Here is a 19,875-nt window from a genome sequence, read left to right on the forward strand (position 1 = left end):
TGTGACATGTTCGAGTGCAATAAATATCATTCTAAATTCAAAATTGAATCGAGATTTGAAGCACAAGTACTTTTCACTGAGTTTGTGATCCTCCTAAGGTTGCCTCTAGTGTGGTTCCTAATGGAGTTGATGACCTCTGCTGGTGTTCAGTGAAAATGCAGGACTGTAAATGCATTTTCAGAAAGGTACAAGAAGAAGAAGAAGCAAAACAAACAACTTATGCTGTAAAATCGTATTTAAAGTGTAATTCAAAAGGCGAAAATAAATAGAATACATAGACACAAAATGTAGTAAACAAAAATGTAACAATTAAGCATGTATTTACTTTTACTTTTTTTTTTTTTTGCCATTTAGCAGATACTCTTATCCAGAGCAACTTACAAAAGTGTTTTGTCATCTAGCTTTACCTAGAATGTATCCTAGCCAGTACAGCAGGTTAGAGTTCAAGATGCCAAGATACTAGAATACTGCTGAAATACAGGGATCAACGCTGATATGTCGAAGGTGTGCAAAATAACCATAAGCCTTATATCAGACAATGTTAAGCGCAATATCCTATGACAAAACATATTATTCAAAGCGCCAGTACCTCTAATCACCACTAGAGGGCAATCGTCGTGTCCTCCATCACAGACGTCAGTGCTGGTGGATCAGGATGCTGAGATGCAAACAACCTGGACAAAACTGAACGCCAGCTGGCCACAACATATTTCCTTCTACACGTGGAAATGCCATAGCACATGACATAACAGGTCTTGGAGCGGAGGATTAAAATACACATGGCCTGGATCTCTTTGAGTACTGCAGGGAATTTTGTGTTTCAACATGACGACTAGAATGCAGGCAGACTTGTATTGTGGCATATGGTTTACTTCAGGTTTACTTCAAAGTCATCACCACCGTAGCAGAGTATTGATCTTAGGATGTTTTGGGTGAATGAGAAAACCCACTCCAGGGGGTGAAAAACATTTCTGTGATTCACACACGCTTTGACATGCAGTGCTGTGCAATGTGATTATGGCATGCATTAAGGTAAAGATAAATGTGCTCCATGTTAATATATGAAGGCTGAATTTGTTTAGTAAAGCCAAAATTGTTATTATGTTACATAATGTTTTAACATGTCTGCTGTATTGAGCCGGTTAAGATGTTATTGTAGACTCAAGATGAAACGATGGAAATTGCAAATACCTCTGATACATTCACATGTGTCACCAAACAGGAAAGAACCAACCAACAAACAAACAACAACAACATATTTGCTGCTTTACAAGTTAGCATGTCAAATATTACATTTTATTTTTCAAATTTTGCTGTTTCTAATTATTTTATCATTCTATGGCCAGAGAGCTGGTCATATATCCATATAAACCTCTTCGTTAAAATGATAATGAACTGCAAAATGTATATTTTGAGCTCATCATATATAGATGTGTAATATACTCACCATATGTTAATGAATAGAGCATGCCCAATATTCACAGTAAAAAATAAATGAGTCATTCTAAATACAACTATTTCTAGTACTCAGAAATAAATATAAATAATAAAAATAATAAATAATAAATAATAATAATAAATAATAAAACACGACTACTATTTTTGCACTCATTGGCTAGCCTACATAGTATCCCCTTATGCTGCTACTTACCTACCAGTGTCACATGACACTGTGAGCCCATATTTGATGGAGCATGTTTCCATGGTAACTGCTAAGTGTTGATGTCACCAGCAAATTTGTGAATGGAGTCTCAGGTCTGGAAAGCCTGTGGCATGTCACGCACTACGTGTATGCACTAGTCCACACCAGATGCTTTAATATACAAATAAATGTAAGATGATTTAAAATCTTTAAAGCTGCCACACACATAAACATGTAAAAAAATAAAAAATTAAAAAAAAACATGCACCCACCCACATACACACACACAAATAGTATACAAACTGGCCTTCTGATTGCAGGATTTCCTTGCCAATCGTATTTTCTACCCATTTTCATACATTCCATGCAATCCAATTAAGCCATTTAACAATCAACCCAAACCCTATCCTCTCAGATAGTGCGACTAAGCTTGAAACTCTAGATATTCTAGATATTCTGGTCATGTAACTTAAGCCCAGGGGCTGGAGGTCACCTGCTAGGCCATGGTGATGAGTGTTTTGAGAGGCCTGATATCCTTCCATTTTCAGGCCATTTCTATAATTAGAAGTTGGTGTTAAGCTTTTGTGAAATCATGCTGACGGTGTTGCATAGCTCCAACTGACCTCCACTGTCATGCTGTTGTTGTTTTTTTTGGTAGAGACGCTTAAGGATTAACAATCCCCTCCGTTCGCCAGCTGCAAATCAGCCGTGGTGGAGCACTACGCGCGTGCGAAGTGCGTCCGCGACTGCGAGGGGCGTTACTCGCGTGCGGCACAGGGGCGGGGCACGGGTGGGTGTGTGTGGCCCGGCTGACACGCGCGTCCGCTGCTCCTTCCATCCTTTCATCCCTGGCAAAGTCGGTAACAGGCGCCGTCCAGTTCGCACCGCCCCCCGCCCCGCCCACCCCCGCCACCTCTGTGATTGACTGCACTACACCTGCGAGTGGCGGCCGCACGCGCGGCGTTATCTGCGGCGTCCCGGTGTGTCGCGCGACGCTGACCGTGGTGCTGCAAGCAGTAAGTACCGCGACGGACGGTTGCATTCGTCGCGTGATGTAGAACCAGCACAGTCCTTGCACGGGGGTTGCTCGCACGTAACATACCGTTCGTTATTTTGTTACACGAAATTGCACGGTTGCGAACCGCATTTCGGTGTTTGTCGACATGGTTGTGAAGAATAACAGGAAGGGACGTGCAGGTAAGGGTTTGTGACTGCACCGAAGCTACTGCGACTCATCCGAGTGGAAGTAAACCCGGGCAGGGACAACGGGCACCGCATGCACGCGCTCTGCGAAGTGACCGCCGCTTCCTTTGGCTCGGGATCATTCTGCTCAAGACGCGCAGGATCGCGGTGGATCCGGTGCGTTATGTAATGCTGCTGAAAAGAGCGGAGAGGGGGCGAAAAAGGAGCACGTTTCCTCGTTCCGTGTCTCTCGTGATATTTCACGGTAGTGCTGCGCGAACGCGGGCTCGCTATTATGCACCCGCGGCCGTGCCTCTGTTCAAAAACACAAAAGTGAGGTTACGCTCGCACGTCAGCGGAGGTCTGAGTCTGGAGTGAAGCGCCGCGCTTGTGTGTAGAAAATGGTGTGCATGGTGTGTGCACTGCATAGTAGACATTGAAGGGAGCACCGCAGCACGGCGAATTAGATGCGAGAGCAGTAAGAGGATCCTGGGTTTGATGTGCTCGCGGGGATGTGGCGTCTCAGAAGGCGCTGAGACACTGTGGATGCAGATGTTATGTAACTATGTATTGGAGAATCTGCCGTGATGTACGTGCTACCTATTCTCTGTGCAGTTGTGTGGTCTTTGTACGCACCGCTTAAGACACAGTAAGAATCCAAAGTGTGGATTTAAAACATAGAGGTTGAAGTAAATCAGTCAGAATAGTCACAGCTCTGAAGAAGTAGATGTAAAGACTGTTCAGCTGGGACTATGGAGGGTAGAGGGGACTAGCTCAAGACCACATCGCATGTGTTTTGTGCACACTCAGCTGAGAGCCCAGAGTCATAATATCGTAAGCATGTGAGTACAGGTTGAGGTAGACCTGTAGTCTTGACAGTGACGATTAGAGCATTACTGTGCTGGTACTGTGCTGTCTGCAAGTCTGTTTTGCATTCGTCCTGTGGATAGACTGATTATTTCTGTGTGAATCTACGTGAATTTAATTACCAGAGTTGAGTCCCATTATACACAGAAACTTGCTTGTTTCACTGGTGTGCGTATGGGTCTGTGTGTGTGTGTGTGTGTGTGTGTGTACGTGAGAGTTTTCATCTGAGAGAAGTGATGAGGTAATGCCAGTGAGGCATGTGTCGGCGTAAGGGCCCCCTGCAGGAAAGCGTGGTGCATCACATCACGAAACCCGGCAGCTCGTACCTCGCGTCCTCATCGGAGATGTTTTGACACTTCTAGAATGTGTATGAACATCAGTGTGATCTGTCAAGAGGGCAGCGTCACACATGAACTCTTACCTAGCTTTTCAGGGAGCTACGTGCATGTGTGTGATCTCTCTCTCTCTCTCTCTGTAGTGTACGTGCCCACTAGCTGGTGGTACCACCCTGACTACAGTGGCTCATGCCAGGGCCTGCAGCGCTGAGTGAGAGGCCAGCCTCTGGCTCCCCACCATGGGTAGCGTAGGCAGCGGGGTGGCCGGCGAACAGGAGTTCGCCATGAAGAGCGTGGGCACGCGGACCACGCTACCCCGTGGCCCGCCCCTGTCCCGGCGCGGGCCTTCCGATCGCGGCTTCGGCGCCGAGCACCTGCTGCCGCCACCGTCAGCCTCCGAGGGCACGGGCTCCAGCGTCGACCGGGGGGGGAGCTGCAGCATGGCGACGGACCGACCCCGGCTAGCCGGTGCCGACTCCACCACGGCCGCCGCCTCCAACCTCGAGAGGGTGCCGTCCGCCAGCGACCGGCCAGAGGGCAGCGGGCCGGCTCGCAGGGAGGCGCCCAGGGCGCCGGGCGCGGTGGGCGTGGACGTCTGCGGGAACCCAGCGTCGTACAGGGGAGAGAAGGTTGCCGAGGGCAAGGCTCCCGGAAAGGCCAGAGAAAGGAGCAGCACAAGGGCAGGTGGCCGCACGCCGCCCGAAATCCTGCCTGTGTCTGGGAAACTGGAACAGGTACGCAAGAGCTGCACGGTATGATGTCGTGATTTTATCAAAAGTAACATAAAGTAAGGAAAGGTCATGCAACACAGAACTAGGTACTACGTCCTTTACAGCTTCCTTGTTTTCCTTCTGATTGGTTATAGCACTAAAGTAGGCGGAGTCACTGTACTTCAAACCCAAATCTAAACTAGTCTCACTCTTCTCTCAAGGCTCTGTAGAAACATTACTGCAAGCCTTCTGTAATTCTGTAGCTTTCCATACAAAGCAATAAGTGGCCTTGTGCAAATGAAGCTGGAATATGACCTGTGCATTCATCTTGTAATCTCAACTTTCATACAAACAGTTTGAAGTTTTCATGTTCTTGTGAGTTAATTTCTCTTTTATGTCTCCCCACACTTATCCTCAGAACAACTCTGCAGTTGTGCGGCCTTCTGCCTTCAAACCCGTCGTGCCAAAGAGCTTCCACTCCATGCAGAACCTGGTGGGACATGCTGGGGGCGGCGGTGGGGTGGGGGGGCGAACCGCAGTGGGTGCTGCAGGCTCGGACGCTCCTCAGTCACTTAGTGAGCAGGACAGTCCCGAAAGGGAGCGGACGGGGGCAAACGGCGGCCAGGGGGGCATGTCAGACTCAGGCAGGAACTCGCTCACCAGCCTGCCCACCTACGCGGGCCCAGGTTCGGCATACGGGCGTCCTACAGCCCTGGGTCCCCTAAGTGCCTCCACCAGTCATATTAACAGACTGGGCATGGCAGCCGCCCCACTGGACAAACTGGAAAGACCCAACTACCAGAACGGTCTGAGCGCTTCTGACAGTGGACGCTCATCCTCTGGGAAGAGCTCCTCCTCCTATCATAGGCTCTGTCACCTGGGAGACACGCCTGCTGCCGTTCGCCCCTCGCCCTCCTCTGATGACGTCATTCAGGACTTGGAGGACAGGCTGTGGGAGAAGGAGCAGGAGGTGAGTGTTGGTGCTGGTGTTTTCCATTACATAACAGAGATGTTGGGAGACCTGAGGCAGCCTATACAAGGACTACATGACACTGCCTTACTCATTCCCAGACACACTTTACGTAGAACTTCTATCCTCTAACATACTTTGATCTTTTTAGCACAATATTTTAGCATAACTTTGATGTAGCTTTCTTGAATATGAGTCAGAATACAGAATATTCCTCATGAAAGCAACTTCAGAAACAAGTTACTTCTGAGTAAGAGCTGAATTCAGAATAAACTGGTATTTTCATTGCCTTCTTTGTCCAACCTACCTACCTGTGCAGTTAGTCATGTGTACGATGTCTGTTTATGATGAGGCAGAGACAGTCTACTAGGTACATTTAAATCTATATAGAACAGGCAAAAAGACTCATGCAAATTTTAGAATATGTAACTAGAGATCTGTATTTGCTGAGTGTAAAGGGGATTTTACTGTTTGAAAAATTCACTCAAGCAGAAAAAAAAATTATTCTCAGCACACAGGCCAAGTGAAACTCCAACACGAGTAGTCGTGTAATTACTCACCTTGGCCCCTACACAGCTCATCCCAAATTCTGCCACCACCTAACCTCTAACCCCGGGCCTCCACCACTCGTGTGTGTGCTCAGGTCCTCCACATGCGTCGTAACCTGGACCAGAGCGAGGCGGCCATCGCACAGGTCTTCGACGAGAAGCAGCGCGTGTGGGAGCATGAGATGGAGGAGCTGCGTCAGAACTACGCCGGGCGGCTGCAGCAGGTGTCGCGGCGCGCCCAGCGCTCCCAGCAGGCCCTGCAAGCCCAGGTGGCCCGGCTGCAGCAGGACAAGGGCCGCCTGCAGGAGGAGATCGGCGCGCTGCTCGCCCAGCGTGACAAGCTGGAGCGCATGTGCCTGGACTACCGCAAGGAGCAGGCTGACCTCCTGCCCCGTCTGGAGGAGACCAAGTGGGAGGTGAGGGGCCGAGAGGAGGCGTGGGATTGGTGGCTCTGGGTCCCCTCGCCAAAATATCATTTGTAGCGATTTTGGCCGAGGTGATAAATACCAGGAAGCAAATGGCACAGGGACTCCTGAAGAACATTTTGTATCAGTGACGCAATGTATATGGTACAACTGTCTCACAGGTGTGGCGTCACATCACGCAGACCAAATGTACACAATATGGTCAGTGGTGGACTCAGTACATGTACTCAAGTACTGTCTTGAAGTGCTTATCGAGTATTTCTGGTTTTGAAATTTTTTTTTTTCCTTTCAAGCCACTACATTTCACAGTAAGAATTTATATTTTGCTACATTTATGCAACAACCAAAATGATATTTTATGAGCAGTAGATGATGATGAAGATGACAAAGATGAAGATGATGTGTTTTCAAACTAAAGGACACAAATCGGGGAACATTGGACATCTCAATTAGCTAATTTGCTTTGACGTGCTCAGCTGCAGTCTAACTGCTAAGAAATCTCAAAGAGACCAAGCCAAGTTAGTCTGAAAAACAGCTAAAAACAATCCATCAGCTTCCTCTTATTATAAAGGGTTCCTTTTCAAATGCCTTCTTTACTTGCCATGCTAATGCCTGATTTCATCCTCCAGTACTTCAGCAACAACTTTGCAATATCAGTGTAGTAAGTGTAGCCAGGACTGTCGCCAGCAGGCCAGTTGTGGTTGTAAGGAAAAATAATCTGTTGTTAGCAGCAGCAGCCGTTCAGAGGAGCTTTGACTAGGCTCACAAGCCGCAAGGTGATCTTGTAAATTAGCGAAAAATGGAACAGAGATTGAAAAACCTTTTAGACAATTGTCTTTGCAGTATTACATTAGCAGACCTAAATTAGATGGGTGGGTTTATTTGTACGTTTATATTAAAATGAGAACGTTTCTGAAAATTCTATTTTCTCCTTTCATTTGATGCAATAATAAAATATAACTTCAGACACTGAAGTTAGAATGCTTTTGTTTCGATTCCCCCAGTGGATATTCAACCGCAGACTAGTCCTGATAAGTCTTTTGAGTTCAACTGAAGGAACGTGTCACAAAGACAATTTAAAATATTTGTAAACATTAAAATAGTATTGCAAGCTTTTAAAAATTGTAGTATTGAGATATGACATACTGTGTTTGTAGAGTATTACTTTTACAAATCATCCCTCCAAAAAAATCTGTTTAATCTAATGTCTTTTATCTGTTTTATCATTGACGAGCCAGAAAGAAACATTAGTCTAACAGTGGGCTCAGTATATAGAAATATATTTTAGTATTCCAGGGGTGTCTTTCACTCAAGCACTGCATTTGTGATTAGCGTGGTTAGCGTGACCTTGTCTCGTGGCCGACAGGTGTGTCAGAAGGCGGGAGAGATCTCTCTGCTGAAGCAGCAGTTGAGGGACAGCCAGAACGAGGTCACCCAGCGGGCCGGGGACATGGTGGCCCTGAGGAGCCGGCTCAAAGAGCTCAACGCCCAGCTGAGGCAGAGGGAGGAGGCCATGCTCGGCCTGAAGGACTCCTACAGCAGCAAGAGCCGTGAGCTGGAGAGGTGTGAGGGAGAACTGAAAAAGACGCTGGCAGAGGTGCGCGTTCGCTTCCAAACACACATGTAGGCCGCCAATAACCCGTCGACCAACTTTGTGATCTGTATTGGAGTAAAATGCACTTTTTGTGGTCAGATGGAATTGATCTAGGAGTTTTGTTGCAATGACTTGCTTTAATCTGACAACTGCTCTTGCTCTCTCTCTGCCTCTGCCTGGAAGGTGTCAGTCCTCCGGGACAGACTAGTCGTGTTCGAGGCCGAGGTCCTGGGGCTGAAGCGAGCCCTGGGCGAGCTGAGCTACGCCGGCGAGCGGGCGACGGGAGGCCCGGGTGGTTGTAGCGGAAGCGGCGGCGGCGGCAGCCTGCCGTGGGGCGGCCTGCGTTCGCCGCGCACCCCGGAGGGCCCGGTGCCGGCGTGCCCGCTGGGCGCGTCCGCCGACCCCCTGCTGAGCCTGCAGAGCGACGAGGCCAAGGCGCAGCGGCGGGAGGCGGGCGAGCTGCAGCAGCAGCTGGAGAGGCTGCAGGGTGAACTGCGGCTGGAGCGGCAGCAGCGCGAGCTGCAGGCCCTCACCTTCGCCCAGGAGCGCCACACCTGGCAGGACGAGAAGCAGCGCGTGCTCAAGTACCAGGCACGCCTGCAGCTCAGCTACGTGGAGACGCTGCAGCGGAACCAGGCGCTGGAGGAGCGCGTGGGTCAGCTAGGAGCCAAACTCGTCACCTCGGCCGGCTCTCCGCCGCCGGGCAGCCCGCCCACGCCCATCGCCGTCACACTCACGCCAGCCGCGGACGACGACCCCAAGTCGCCCCCTCTTAACCAGTTGGCTCCGCCGTGGCCTGGGCCCTCGCGCCTCGAGAGAATTGAGTCCACGGAGATTTAGTGCCGCCGCCGTGCGCTGACTTGATACAGAGACAATCGACTTATTGCCCTCTACACAGGTTGCTGAAAATGATTTATTCGAAATCACTTACAAGTCCCAAATTTCCACTTAGGGGCCCAGATTAGCAGACTTGCTACTTTGAGGGAACAACAGAACATGCAGTTATAAATCAATGTGCTGGAAAGATGAAGGAGCCACTCCAACAGAGAGACAAAGTCTCACGCTGTCACAAAACACATGCACCCACACATGTACACTGACATCCTCTAACTATCTCAAGGGATCAATGAACCAAGAAGAAGGAATGAGTTGAGAAAATATTTGAGTAGAAATTAATTTTTAAGATGGAGAAGGTATCTGGAATAAGCATAGAGTAATTACAAGAAAGGCACCGGTGTGCTTCAATGATGTTTCAGGGATACTGGGGAACCTGGTTCCCCATCACTGCACATTGGCTGCAGTGACTAAAAATGATCACTAGGGGTCATCAAAGAGTGTTGGGAGGGATCCCTCTCGCAGACAGCAGTACTTGAAAAAAACAAAAACATTTTCTTTTTGGCTTTGTTTGGTTAGGAAATTGGAAGGCACTCTGAAAAATTTGCTTTCATTTATTCTATAAGTTGATGTTTTTTTAAAATCATCATCTTATGATTAAAAATATACTTATTTGAGAGCAATGGCGGGGGGGGGGGGGGGTGAGTATGTGGTGAGAGGCAGTAAGCAGACAGAGACAGAGACAGAGACAGAGACAGACAGTCTGGGTGACAGACGTTACCCTCTCTGAGAGAGGGACAGACTTGCTGCTATGTACCCATGTGACGTTCTGTGTTGTTGAAAGACTGGCTATGGATTTGGCTGTTGATCAATGCTATTTATGTAAACATGTTAATATACCAAGATACTCCATGTGAATATTTTGAGAAGACGATCATTATTATTACTGCATTGTTCTAATGATTGTGGATTGATGAGGCAGACCATTCTATTGCATTACTTTCTCATGTATGTACTGTATGGTACATACAGTATAGGCCGGCCATTTGATCTCTTCTATGATACAATACAACAACCATATCCAAAACCATGTTCCTTTTGATGTTGTTGTTATAAATGTAATTATGTTGTTGTTTTAGAGCGCAAATGCTAACTGTTTTTATACTCATTTTTATGTTTGTATTTATGTTAGTGTAATGGCTTGATGAAAAGCATACCCAAGCAAAAATCCTAAATAAAAACACGAATAAATCAATAACAGCCCATGCTGATGTTTGTATTATACTAACATGAAGAATAATGCATCATGTGTATGACAAGCGAGACTAAAAGGTTTAGTGACGGTCTACCCAACACTACGGCTACCCAACACTAGCTCTGCCCAACACTAGGTCTACTCAGCACTACCAAACACTAGGTCTACCAAACACCACTCAATACTAGGTCTACCTAACACCAGGTCTACCCAATACCACCCAACACTAGGTCTACCCAACATTATACCCAATACTACCCAAAACTAGGTATACCCAACACTGCCCACTTCAATCCAACACTAGGTCTACCCAACACCGCCCAACACTAGATCTACCCAACACTACGTCTACCCAACATTAATTCTACCCAAAACTACCCAACACTAGGGGGCAGCATTGGCAGTGAAAGCCTGCTGTCTATTTCAGTTGGAAGAAGTGAGACGCTCCTACGAGCGTTTCCCCACAGGTTTGGCTTTTGTTGTTCGAGTTCATGTCTGCACACTTGAGCTAGGTGGTAGGTTTCAGTAAACAGCATGCTTAGGTCCATCTTAGGGCTCAGCCTGTTTGTCTCATGATAACTGCCGGGGTCGGTGTGTTTTGTAGTTGTAAGTAGCTAGCTGGCTAGGATACTTAGCCTGCTAGCTAGCAACGGTGCTGTGTTTTAACTTCACATCTTAAACTAGCTACGTGCTCACAACCAACTATAACTTTCAAAGTATAGTACGCCAGTTAGATATATCGGAAACGTATGTTATGTTTTATTTCGGTTTTTGAATATGTCGACATGCTGCAGCTGTATCATACTCATGTTGTTTTAAGCAGCTCATTTTCGACAGTGTTGGGATCAACAGAAGCTAGCTAGCTGTGTTTTTAGGTATGTGAAAGTACTCATCTGTCAGTTGGTGGCTTGAAGTCAGTGTAGACTTGGCATGTTTGACACCAAACACATGTTCATGTCTCAACGTTTTCAGCTGCCGTGTGGGGTAACGATGGTTGTGAACCTCTGCTTGCCCTCCTTTCAGACTACTGCACACTGCAACAAGGTAGATTTATGTCACTCTGCAGTTATTAAACCTTACCATCTCACTCAGTGGTATCTTGGACTCTGTTGTACTGGCTAGAATTAATTATCTGAGATGACAGCAAAGGCCTTTTGTAAGTCGCTCTAGAAAAGAGCATCTAAATACTGTAACTGTAAATCTCTGTCGTATCAGGCAGATAAACGTGGTCTGCCACAGTTTGTCCACATTTGGAGTCTCTTTTGATAGACACATCTTTTTTCAGTTCTGTCAGATATCAATTATGTTCCCTCTATTGAGATCCTATTAAAGTCCATATTGTAAAGGACTTCTCAACTGAGGTCATCTTTTCATATTTGTTTCTTTGCAACAGAGTAGGAGACAGGAAGGATGTGTGTTTGATGTTCCTTATGATGTTCTTTAAAACGTGCTGTGAGATGCACGTCTTTGCATCATTGGTGTCAAAGGTCTTCATGCCTGCTTCTTGCTTCTTCCGCTCTGCTTACAGCTAAGTGCGGATGGCTGTGATGTTTCAAATCTCTTATCTGGGGATCCAGTGGCTCGACGGCGGGGTTTTAGGCTTGAGTACTTCCTCCGACCTCCACTACATGTGACCCTGCATTTCCAAGTGAGGGTTGAGCTCTGCCGTGTGGATGTAGAGCTGTGGCCCTGCGGCATGGACAAGGGCAGCTCCCCCAGGAGGCTTGAGCTCCTTACTTGTCCTGATTTTCATGCTAAAACAGAATGTGAAGAAGATGGACGGTTCAAGCTTGTGGGACGCTGTGAAATGAGGGAGGAGGTGCTTGTGTGTTTTAGACATTCCAATTTTCACCATCGAGCTCCCTTCCATGCACCCCCGCCCGAACCCGCAGCCTACGGAAAACAGCAAGAACTGTGGAGCCGGGGACCAGAGTCGCTATGTTCAGTGGGCCAGCTCCGGATCTCTGTACCTTGCGGTGGGGCAGCCTCTGCACTGGGCATCAAGTCTTTGGCGGTGTGGGGAGTCCCTGCCCGGTGCTGTCCTACTTCAGAAGTGGAGAAGATTCGGAAGGCACATTTAGACAGCTTGAAACCCGAGCCTTCTGCTTTCCCATTGCCTCTGCCTGTCTCTGTCTCAAACATATCACCTAGGTCAGACCCTGCCCCCTCAGAAATGACTGTCCCAGAGGAATTCCTGGACCCTCTGACCCTGGAGCTCATGGTCCTGCCTATGATCTTGCCTAGTGGTGTGGTTGTGGATAGCAGCACCTTGGAGGAGTACCAGAAACAGGAAGCCACTTGGGGACGTTTGCCAAATGACCCTTTCACTGGTGTTCCATTTACGAAAGACTCAAAACCACTCCCTAACCCGCACCTTAAAAGCCGTATCGACAGTCTGAGGCTGAAAACTGGGTGCTCTGGAGTCATGGGCAGAAATGGTCTACTGAACAAACCCCAACCTTCTAGACTTGTCATTATATCAAAACCTGAAACACCTACTTGCTCGATAGACTCTATTAGTGTCCAAAGCTCACAAGCTGGACCAAGTGAGATGGAGAACTTGCAGGTTCACTCAAAAGGTTATAAGAACACTGAGCAGCAACCAAAACATGTTATCAATAAAGATAAAAACCTTAGCAGACTAGGTAATCCTAAGGTTCAGTTCAGAAGTTGTGTTGAGAGGAAAGGGTTCATTTTGGGGTCTGTATTTGAAACTCACAATATCAGAAAGGAGAACATTGCACACTCCATCAAAAGGAAATATCAATCAACCCTTTCCTCAACTAAATCTAAATCAGCTGCTTATTCACCCCTTTCCAACAAAATGCCAAGAACAGATGCAAGCCTCACTCTCCCCACGGGTTGGTGCTACACACAGACTCGTAATGCCTCATCTAAGTCGTAATATCTTCTGATGCCTTCCATATTCTGCAGGTCTGATTTATTTCCTCTTTCCTTTCAGAAACGGACTCCAGCCAAGCCTCTCACGAGCAACGCCTGTCAGACAGTTTAGACCAGGCACTGAGCTCTGCCCTGTATGGATTACCAACATATACTTCACAAAGCCCACCGGAGTCAGACACCACAGCTGGTACTACTTAAAAGCAGAAAAATGGGACATTTGTGTGGGAGACATTACTATCATTACCACAATAGTGTCACAGGAAATCGGTTCCTTTTTTTCTGCAAAACTGGATAAAAATTATTTATTTGTATTGGAAAAGGAATCTTAAGCATTTAATAAATCAAACTATGTCTGTAGAAATCTCCGATCTTGCTTACTAATGTCCTTGTTTCTGTTTATGGCTCTGTTTCTTCTCCAGGACCAAGCAGCTGTAGTTCATGCTCGTGCTCCTTGACTGTGTTTTCCATGGGCCCACTGACTTACTCTTTGCCCTGCGGTCACCTGCTGTGTCGACCGTGCTTGGACCTCAAACTCCCTCGCCAATCGCAGAGACTCCCAGTCACTTGCCCTACATGTAAAGCGTGTGCTCTACCCAACACAATCACACGAGTGCACCATTAAACATTGTCCTGTCGATCAAGAATAATGTTCTCGTTATGAGATATCAAGCAGATGTCTATTTGCAATGAATGGTTAAAAACATAACCCACGGTGACATTGACAACATGAAGTTGTAACTAAAAATGAATGATTTTGTTTTGTGGTCTGCAGTAAAAGTTTTCTAGGAACAAAATTTTGCAGTTTTGTGAAAATTGCTCAGAAACATTCTAGACATACTGTTAATCACAGTTCCTCTCTTCATTTAGCTTCTTTTTATTCATGTAAAAAAAATTTTTTTTAAATTGTGATAATTATTTATGCCCTTAATATGAGTCATTGTTGACAAAGAACCTTTGGGGCCGGACTCGTGCTTGTGGAATCATTGTAGCATGGATTGATGTGCAGGCACAGTGACTTAGCATGGAGGGACCCAAGGATGAAGACCTTTTGTGTGAGAATGAAAGGTGGTCCTTAACGCCCGAATGACAGTTAGACATTTCCTGGCTCTCTTTTAGTGGCCACAAAGACAGCATGGACATCCTGAAGGAAACGCAGTACTGTTGCCTTCAAGAGGAAAGATGTGTCTATACTGACCACTGAGGACACAGGTGAAATGATCAGTATCAGACTGTACACTGTACAATCAACTAAATTCACTAACGTGCTTGCAGTCAGTTATTATTGTGCACAGATGTAAAACTGTCCAGTCTCATTTTTATTAATCCTGCTTAGTTCATGGGTTACAAAAGAATCAAAAATTTACTTTTTTGGTATTTCTGATTTGACTTGCATCAGCAAAAGCTATCGCAGCTGTCACAAGGCAACAGGACTGACAGTCTGCCAAGTCTCAAAAGATAATCCTATTTCTCCCTTTAATGTAATGTGTACATATAAATCAGTATCTGATTTCCATTTAATTATCTTTTGAGACTTGGCAGATTGTGCCAGTCCTGTTATGTTGTGATAGCCACGATAGTTTCTCCAGTGAAAATAGTGAAGTCACTGAGAGAAAACTACTTGAATGAATATTACTTATAATAAATAGCAAAACGCTGAAGCAAATTCTTTTGGCTCCCTTCAGTGAGGTCAGTATGTAAAAATTAAATCTTAATCTGATATGTCTGAATTTATTTTTTAATATCACTTTGAATTTTATAAATGGTGCTGGGCATCTCGCCCAGCACAAACAAAACTTGGCTCTCCAAAAAGTTTAAATGTGTTTTGTAAAAACATTAAGCTTACTAGCCTATTATCAGTAATTGGAGCGTCTCGTTTAAATGGAGTAGCATGTATCGGGTAGCATCGCTCAATTTCGCTACTTGTTGTTGGAAAGGACATGATATCAGTTTAAAAAGATTTAAACAATCATAGTTAGAAATGGCCACTACCAAAGCCGTGGGAAATGTAGCTGCACATGACTTGATAAATGGTGTTCAGTTCTCAGATGTGTCGTGGTCTATTGTTCATGTGGATTATGCTTCATTATCTTGAGAGACAGTCATTCTGCCAAATGGTATAAATGTAATTTGCAGTTTAATTTTACCTATCAAACATATATATGTATGGCCCTTAGTTAACTATGCATCCTTTATATGTTACTGTGAACTGATAGGTGTGAACATGCCTCATGGTATCAGTCTTCATAGTTCATCTGTGTCGAAACAGCGTGATGTCACATAGACTGTATTATAAAATGTGGACTTCGAAACCATTTCATCTTATGTGAACACAGATATCAAATAGTGCAAGAAAGAACAAAACTGAAATATAAAATGCTATAAAAGGGTTTTTTTAACTCTGCATAAAACTTTCTTTATGCTTTATTCTATTTTTTTTTTTTGCCTGTCACCCTGCATGTCGCCGAATTATTTTAAAATATCCCAAATTAGTGTTCCCGCTGTTTTGAATGCCAAACGGGCATTTCCGTTGTTTTCCGCCTAGCTGCATGTTGTGCAGATGAATAAGGTGTATGTGATTCTGATAGTCTGACCTCTCTCCGTTCACATCTTTTACAGTCCACTAACATTAACCCCTTCACGGCAGCTTCCCATTCCGCTCCACCACCATAGTTTTCTTTTAACACAAAAACTACTGTCATTTTCCATCTAAATCTTTCCATGTGAGAATGTGATGTATTTACGTCTTATGGTGTCATGGTGAGTAATCCTGAGAAAAGATGAGTTACGCCTGTGCGCGTTGGCTGTGTGGTTAGCAGTTTTAATTTATATATATAATTTGTTTTTATTTCCTCTCACTCGAATCTCTTCCGAAAACCACAAAAGCGACAGAATAACATAATGTCATGTTTGTCTCTAGTTCTGTAAACATTAATAGTTACACCAATCGTCTTCAAATTACCTTTACTTTGAAATAAAGAAGAAATGGACACTTGACATGAAATAACCACGAGAAGTGACCAAAACGCGAGCGTAGGCTGTTGGGTTGTGTGACTGTGATAGTTAATATCATTTGGCTTCATCTTGGTTTTGAGCTCTACTGTACCACTAGGTTGTGAAACCGAGCCAGCAGAGCGTCCACTGTGTTAATGGACTAACATAGTGAACCTTACCAGAATCCAGCGAGGTGGGCGGGAGCAGCTCCGTTAAACGTCCCGACGGCGCGGGTATAAAAGCATGCTCACACCGCTTCATGCGAAACGGAACCGGGGCTGCACACGGACGGAAGGGAAGCGCGATGTGCCGCTCTTCGCTCCCAGCGCGCGTCCTCTGCCTCCTCGCGCTCTCGTCGCTCTCTCCAGCTTGTTACATCCAGAACTGCCCGCGCGGAGGGAAGCGCGCGCTTCCACACATAGGAATAAGACGGGTAAGTATTCTGGTAGTTCTATCAGTAGTTCTATTAGTCGTTCTATTAGTTGTTATATCAGTTCTATCAGTAGTTCTATCAGTAGTTCTATTAGTCGTTCTATTAGTTGTTATATCAGTTCTATCAGTAGTTCTATCAGTAGTTCTATTAGTTGTTATATCAGTTCTATCAGTAGTTCTATTAGTCGTTCTATTAGTTGTTATATCAGTTCTATCAGTAGTTCTATTAGTCGTTCTATTAGTTGTTATATCAGTTCTATTAGTCGTTCTATTAGTTGTTATATCGGTTCTATCAGTCGTTCTATCAGTCGTTCTATCAGTAGTGCTATTAGTCGTTCTATTAGTTGTTATATCAGTTCTATCAGTAGTTCTATTAGTCGTTCTATTAGCTTTTATATCAGTTCTATCAGTCGTTCTATCAGTAGTTCTATTAGTCGTTCTATCAGTCGTTCTATTAGTTGTTATATCAGTTCTATCTGTCGTTCTATTAGCTGTTATATCAGTTCTATCAGTCGTTCTATCAGTAGTTCTATTAGTCGTTCTATTAGTTGTTATATCAGTTCTATCTGTCGTTCTATTAGCTGTTATATCAGTTCTATCAGTCGTTCTATCAGTAGTTCTATTAGTCGTTCTATTAGTTGTTATATCAGTTCTATCAGTCGTTCTATCAGTAGTTTTATTAGTCGTTCTATTCGTTGTTATATCAGTTCTATCAGTCGTTCTATCAGTAGTTCTATTAGTCGTTCTATCAGTAGTTCTATTAGTCGTTTTATTAGTTGTTATATCAGTCGTTCTATTAGTTATTATATCAGTTCTATCAGTCGTTCTATCAGTAGTTCTATTAGTCGTTCTATTAGTTGTTATATCGGTTCTATCAGTCGTTCTATCAGTCGTTCTATTAGTTGCATTTTAGGTAACTGCCTAAAATAGCCTCTAGTTTATAGTTAGGCGCGTGCTTTACACATGAAAATAATGCCAAGTTGTTCAAATAGCGATGTTCAATATTATACAGGCTCTAGAAAGGATTTGTTAAAAGCTTTTAAGATGATACTTTAAGGTACTTTTTACAGTATTGCTTTAAAACTATTGCTGAAGCATTACTCTTGAATGATGAGGTAAGAAAGGACTTGCTCATTATTGCTACAGAAACATTTTAGCATATGTAATGAGATGATTTTAGCATATGTAATGAGATGATGTAGTGATGCAGCCAATCATGGAGTCCCTCGTGTAACACGTGTTGCAGAAGGTCCTTCAGTTTTAAATGAAGGTAGACGCTATGATGATGCTTAGTAGGACGGTGTAGGAAGAGAGATGCTTTTGAAGCTTATAGGAATTGGTATCAAATGTATTACTTAGTACTGATATTAATTAAAAAAATACAAGTCACCTTAAACTGGATAGAATGCAGCAAGTTAGTTTTGGTGATTAAGCCCTCATACTGCTTAATGGAAAAGTAAGTTGGTAGTTTTGTATTTTTGGAAATATTGAAACTACTAAAAAACTATTGTAGTTACATACTACATATATACTAAAAATGTATGTGGTTACAATATCAGTCATAACTAAGCAATAGTATATCATTAAAGCCCTAATTAATTCCATTCTGCTATTTGGACGTACGGGTATAAGAGTGATTCCATCCAGGTCCGTTGATCTCTGCTTTGATCTTCAAGATCTGGGAATGTGATATTACTTTAATGCATGCATAATGTAATGTGTTTTGGTTCAAAATAATCTTCCTTCTGAAGTGCATGCCCTGTGGTCCTGGGGAAAGGGGTCGCTGCTTTGGCCCCAGTATTTGCTGCGTAGCAGATCTGGGCTGCTACGTGGGCTCTCCAGAGGCAGCCGGCTGCATGGAGGAGAACATCTTGCCCAGCCCCTGCGAGAGTGGAGGGAGACCCTGTGGATCTGAGGGGGGCCACTGCGCTGCACCAGGAGTCTGCTGTGATCTAGGTATGACACCCTGTAAAATGATAATTCAGTTTGTATAAACCTTTCATATTACACACAGTACATCGGTTACTGACATGACTGGTTCATGGTTGGTTTCTGGGTTTGTACATATGTCTTTGTTCAGGTTTGATCAGCTTTTGGCATTACTATCTTTTGCAGAGATGTGTGTCCTCAATTCAAACTGTTCAGAAGAAAGCAGGCTTCACCATCCTGCTGAAGTAAGGCTGAGCAGCACCTCAACCAGGGAGATGCTGTTGCGTCTCTTCAACCTGGCCAGTAGAGGGCAAAGGCAGATTTGAGATTTCAGATGTTTCTAATCCTTTGCCTGCCTCAACTTTACAGTTACACAGACTCACTCTCTAAATATTCAGGTCTGTGTTACTTTCCCATTATTTATGATGTGTTAAAACATGATGAACTGCAGATCCAGTGTGTAAATATGTAGTAAATAAAGACTTTCTTGCTGTAACATGTCTTCAAGTTTCAAGTTTGGTTTATTTGTCACATACATAGTCATGCACAGTATAACTCGCAGTGAAATGGTTGAGAGTGCTCTGTCCAAACTGAGGAAACAGAAAACGGGTGCATAGAGAAATATATATTCTATATATGTACAAAAATATATTAACAATGCATGTACAATATATGTATATTATGTTTATGTACACAATGTACAATGTATATGGTTGTGTATATATGTATGTACACAATGTACAGAATGTACAGATCCATTTTGTAAAATGACATATTTACAGTTTTTATGTTACATGGTGGTAATTGAATATATATACAGTTATGTTACATGGTGGTGGTGGTCCCCACAGTTTATCAGTTTCCCTGATTCAGGGCCCGAATGGCCTGTGGGAAGAAGCTCCTCTTTAGTCTCTCTGTCTTGGTCTTCAGGGAGCGAAAGCGCTTCCCTGACCTCAACAGAGAGAAGAGCCTATTGTTGGGATGGGTGGGGTCCTTCACAATCCTCCTGGCCTTAGTCTGGCACTGCTTGTAGTAGATGGTCTGCAGGTCAGGAAGTTCCGTGTGAGTGATGCGCTCTGCTGAACGCATTACCCTTTGGAGTGCTTGTCTGTCCTGCTTGGTGCTATTCCCAAACCAGACTGTGATGTTCCCCGTGAGGATGCTCTCGATAGTGCAGGTGTAGAAGTTCCACGGTACCTTGGAGGGCAGTCTGAAGTCTCTTAGGTGTCTGAGGTGGTAAAGACGTTGACGAGCCTT

The 19,875-nt window shown here is 44.7% G+C and overlaps 3 protein-coding genes across 9 annotated transcripts; all 3 read left to right on the forward strand.

The window, feature by feature from the left end:
* Positions 1 to 2,610: 2,610 nt before the first annotated feature.
* lzts3b (leucine zipper, putative tumor suppressor family member 3b) lies at positions 2,611 to 9,780 on the forward strand. The gene is made up of 6 exons (XM_035522092.1): positions 2,611 to 2,658; positions 4,170 to 4,760; positions 5,155 to 5,706; positions 6,350 to 6,670; positions 8,046 to 8,276; positions 8,457 to 9,780. Exons 2-6 carry the CDS (start codon positions 4,266 to 4,268, stop codon positions 9,111 to 9,113), a joined length of 2,256 nt encoding a protein of 751 aa, XP_035377985.1. The 5' UTR covers positions 2,611 to 2,658; positions 4,170 to 4,265; the 3' UTR covers positions 9,114 to 9,780.
* Positions 9,781 to 10,785: 1,005 nt separating this feature from the next.
* Positions 10,786 to 15,310, forward strand: ubox5 (U-box domain containing 5). 7 transcript variants are annotated; one of them, XM_026999768.2, is made up of 6 exons: positions 10,795 to 11,237; positions 11,335 to 11,406; positions 11,891 to 13,223; positions 13,325 to 13,453; positions 13,686 to 13,841; positions 14,383 to 15,310. In XM_026999768.2, exons 2-6 carry the CDS (start codon positions 11,353 to 11,355, stop codon positions 14,409 to 14,411), a joined length of 1,701 nt encoding a protein of 566 aa, XP_026855569.2. In that variant the 5' UTR covers positions 10,795 to 11,237; positions 11,335 to 11,352; the 3' UTR covers positions 14,412 to 15,310. The 7 variants fall into 7 exon arrangements, with proteins under 7 accessions (XP_026855566.2, XP_026855568.2, XP_026855569.2 ...); XM_035522018.1 differs by having other exon boundaries at positions 10,814 to 10,829; positions 11,186 to 11,237; positions 13,686 to 15,310; XM_026999766.2 differs by having other exon boundaries at positions 10,815 to 10,829; positions 11,183 to 11,237; positions 13,686 to 15,310.
* Positions 15,311 to 15,410: 100 nt separating this feature from the next.
* On the forward strand, positions 15,411 to 19,120 carry LOC113571018 (oxytocin-neurophysin 1-like). Its single transcript, XM_026999769.2, has 3 exons — positions 15,411 to 16,690; positions 18,441 to 18,645; positions 18,805 to 19,120. The coding sequence occupies exons 1-3, from the start codon at positions 16,517 to 16,519 to the stop codon at positions 18,942 to 18,944; spliced, it is 519 nt and encodes a 172-aa protein (XP_026855570.2). The 5' UTR covers positions 15,411 to 16,516; the 3' UTR covers positions 18,945 to 19,120.
* Positions 19,121 to 19,875: the final 755 nt, after the last annotated feature.

This window comes from Electrophorus electricus, chromosome 23 (genome assembly GCF_013358815.1).
Source record: "Electrophorus electricus isolate fEleEle1 chromosome 23, fEleEle1.pri, whole genome shotgun sequence".
NCBI lineage: Eukaryota > Metazoa > Chordata > Actinopteri > Gymnotiformes > Gymnotidae > Electrophorus > Electrophorus electricus.

Bases quoted from the DNA above. Each gene is read 5' to 3' on its own strand.
- lzts3b (XM_035522092.1), top strand. From the start codon at position 4,266: ATGGGTAGCGTAGGCAGCGGGGTGGCCGGCGAACAGGAGTTCGCCATG. The intron at 4,761-5,154 runs GTACGCAAGAGC...ACTTATCCTCAG, and splicing joins TGTCTGGGAAACTGGAACAG to AACAACTCTGCAGTTGTGCG. The intron at 8,277-8,456 runs GTGCGCGTTCGC...TCTGCCTGGAAG, and splicing joins TGAAAAAGACGCTGGCAGAG to GTGTCAGTCCTCCGGGACAG.
- LOC113571018 (XM_026999769.2), top strand. From the start codon at position 16,517: ATGCGAAACGGAACCGGGGCTGCACACGGACGGAAGGGAAGCGCGATG. The intron at 16,691-18,440 runs GTAAGTATTCTG...TTCCTTCTGAAG, and splicing joins CACACATAGGAATAAGACGG to TGCATGCCCTGTGGTCCTGG. The intron at 18,646-18,804 runs GTATGACACCCT...TATCTTTTGCAG, and splicing joins AGGAGTCTGCTGTGATCTAG to AGATGTGTGTCCTCAATTCA.
- ubox5 (XM_026999765.2), top strand. From the start codon at position 11,353: ATGGTTGTGAACCTCTGCTTGCCCTCCTTTCAGACTACTGCACACTGC. The intron at 13,224-13,324 runs GTTGGTGCTACA...CTTTCCTTTCAG, and splicing joins AAGCCTCACTCTCCCCACGG to AAACGGACTCCAGCCAAGCC. The intron at 13,454-13,685 runs GTACTACTTAAA...TTTCTTCTCCAG, and splicing joins GGAGTCAGACACCACAGCTG to GACCAAGCAGCTGTAGTTCA.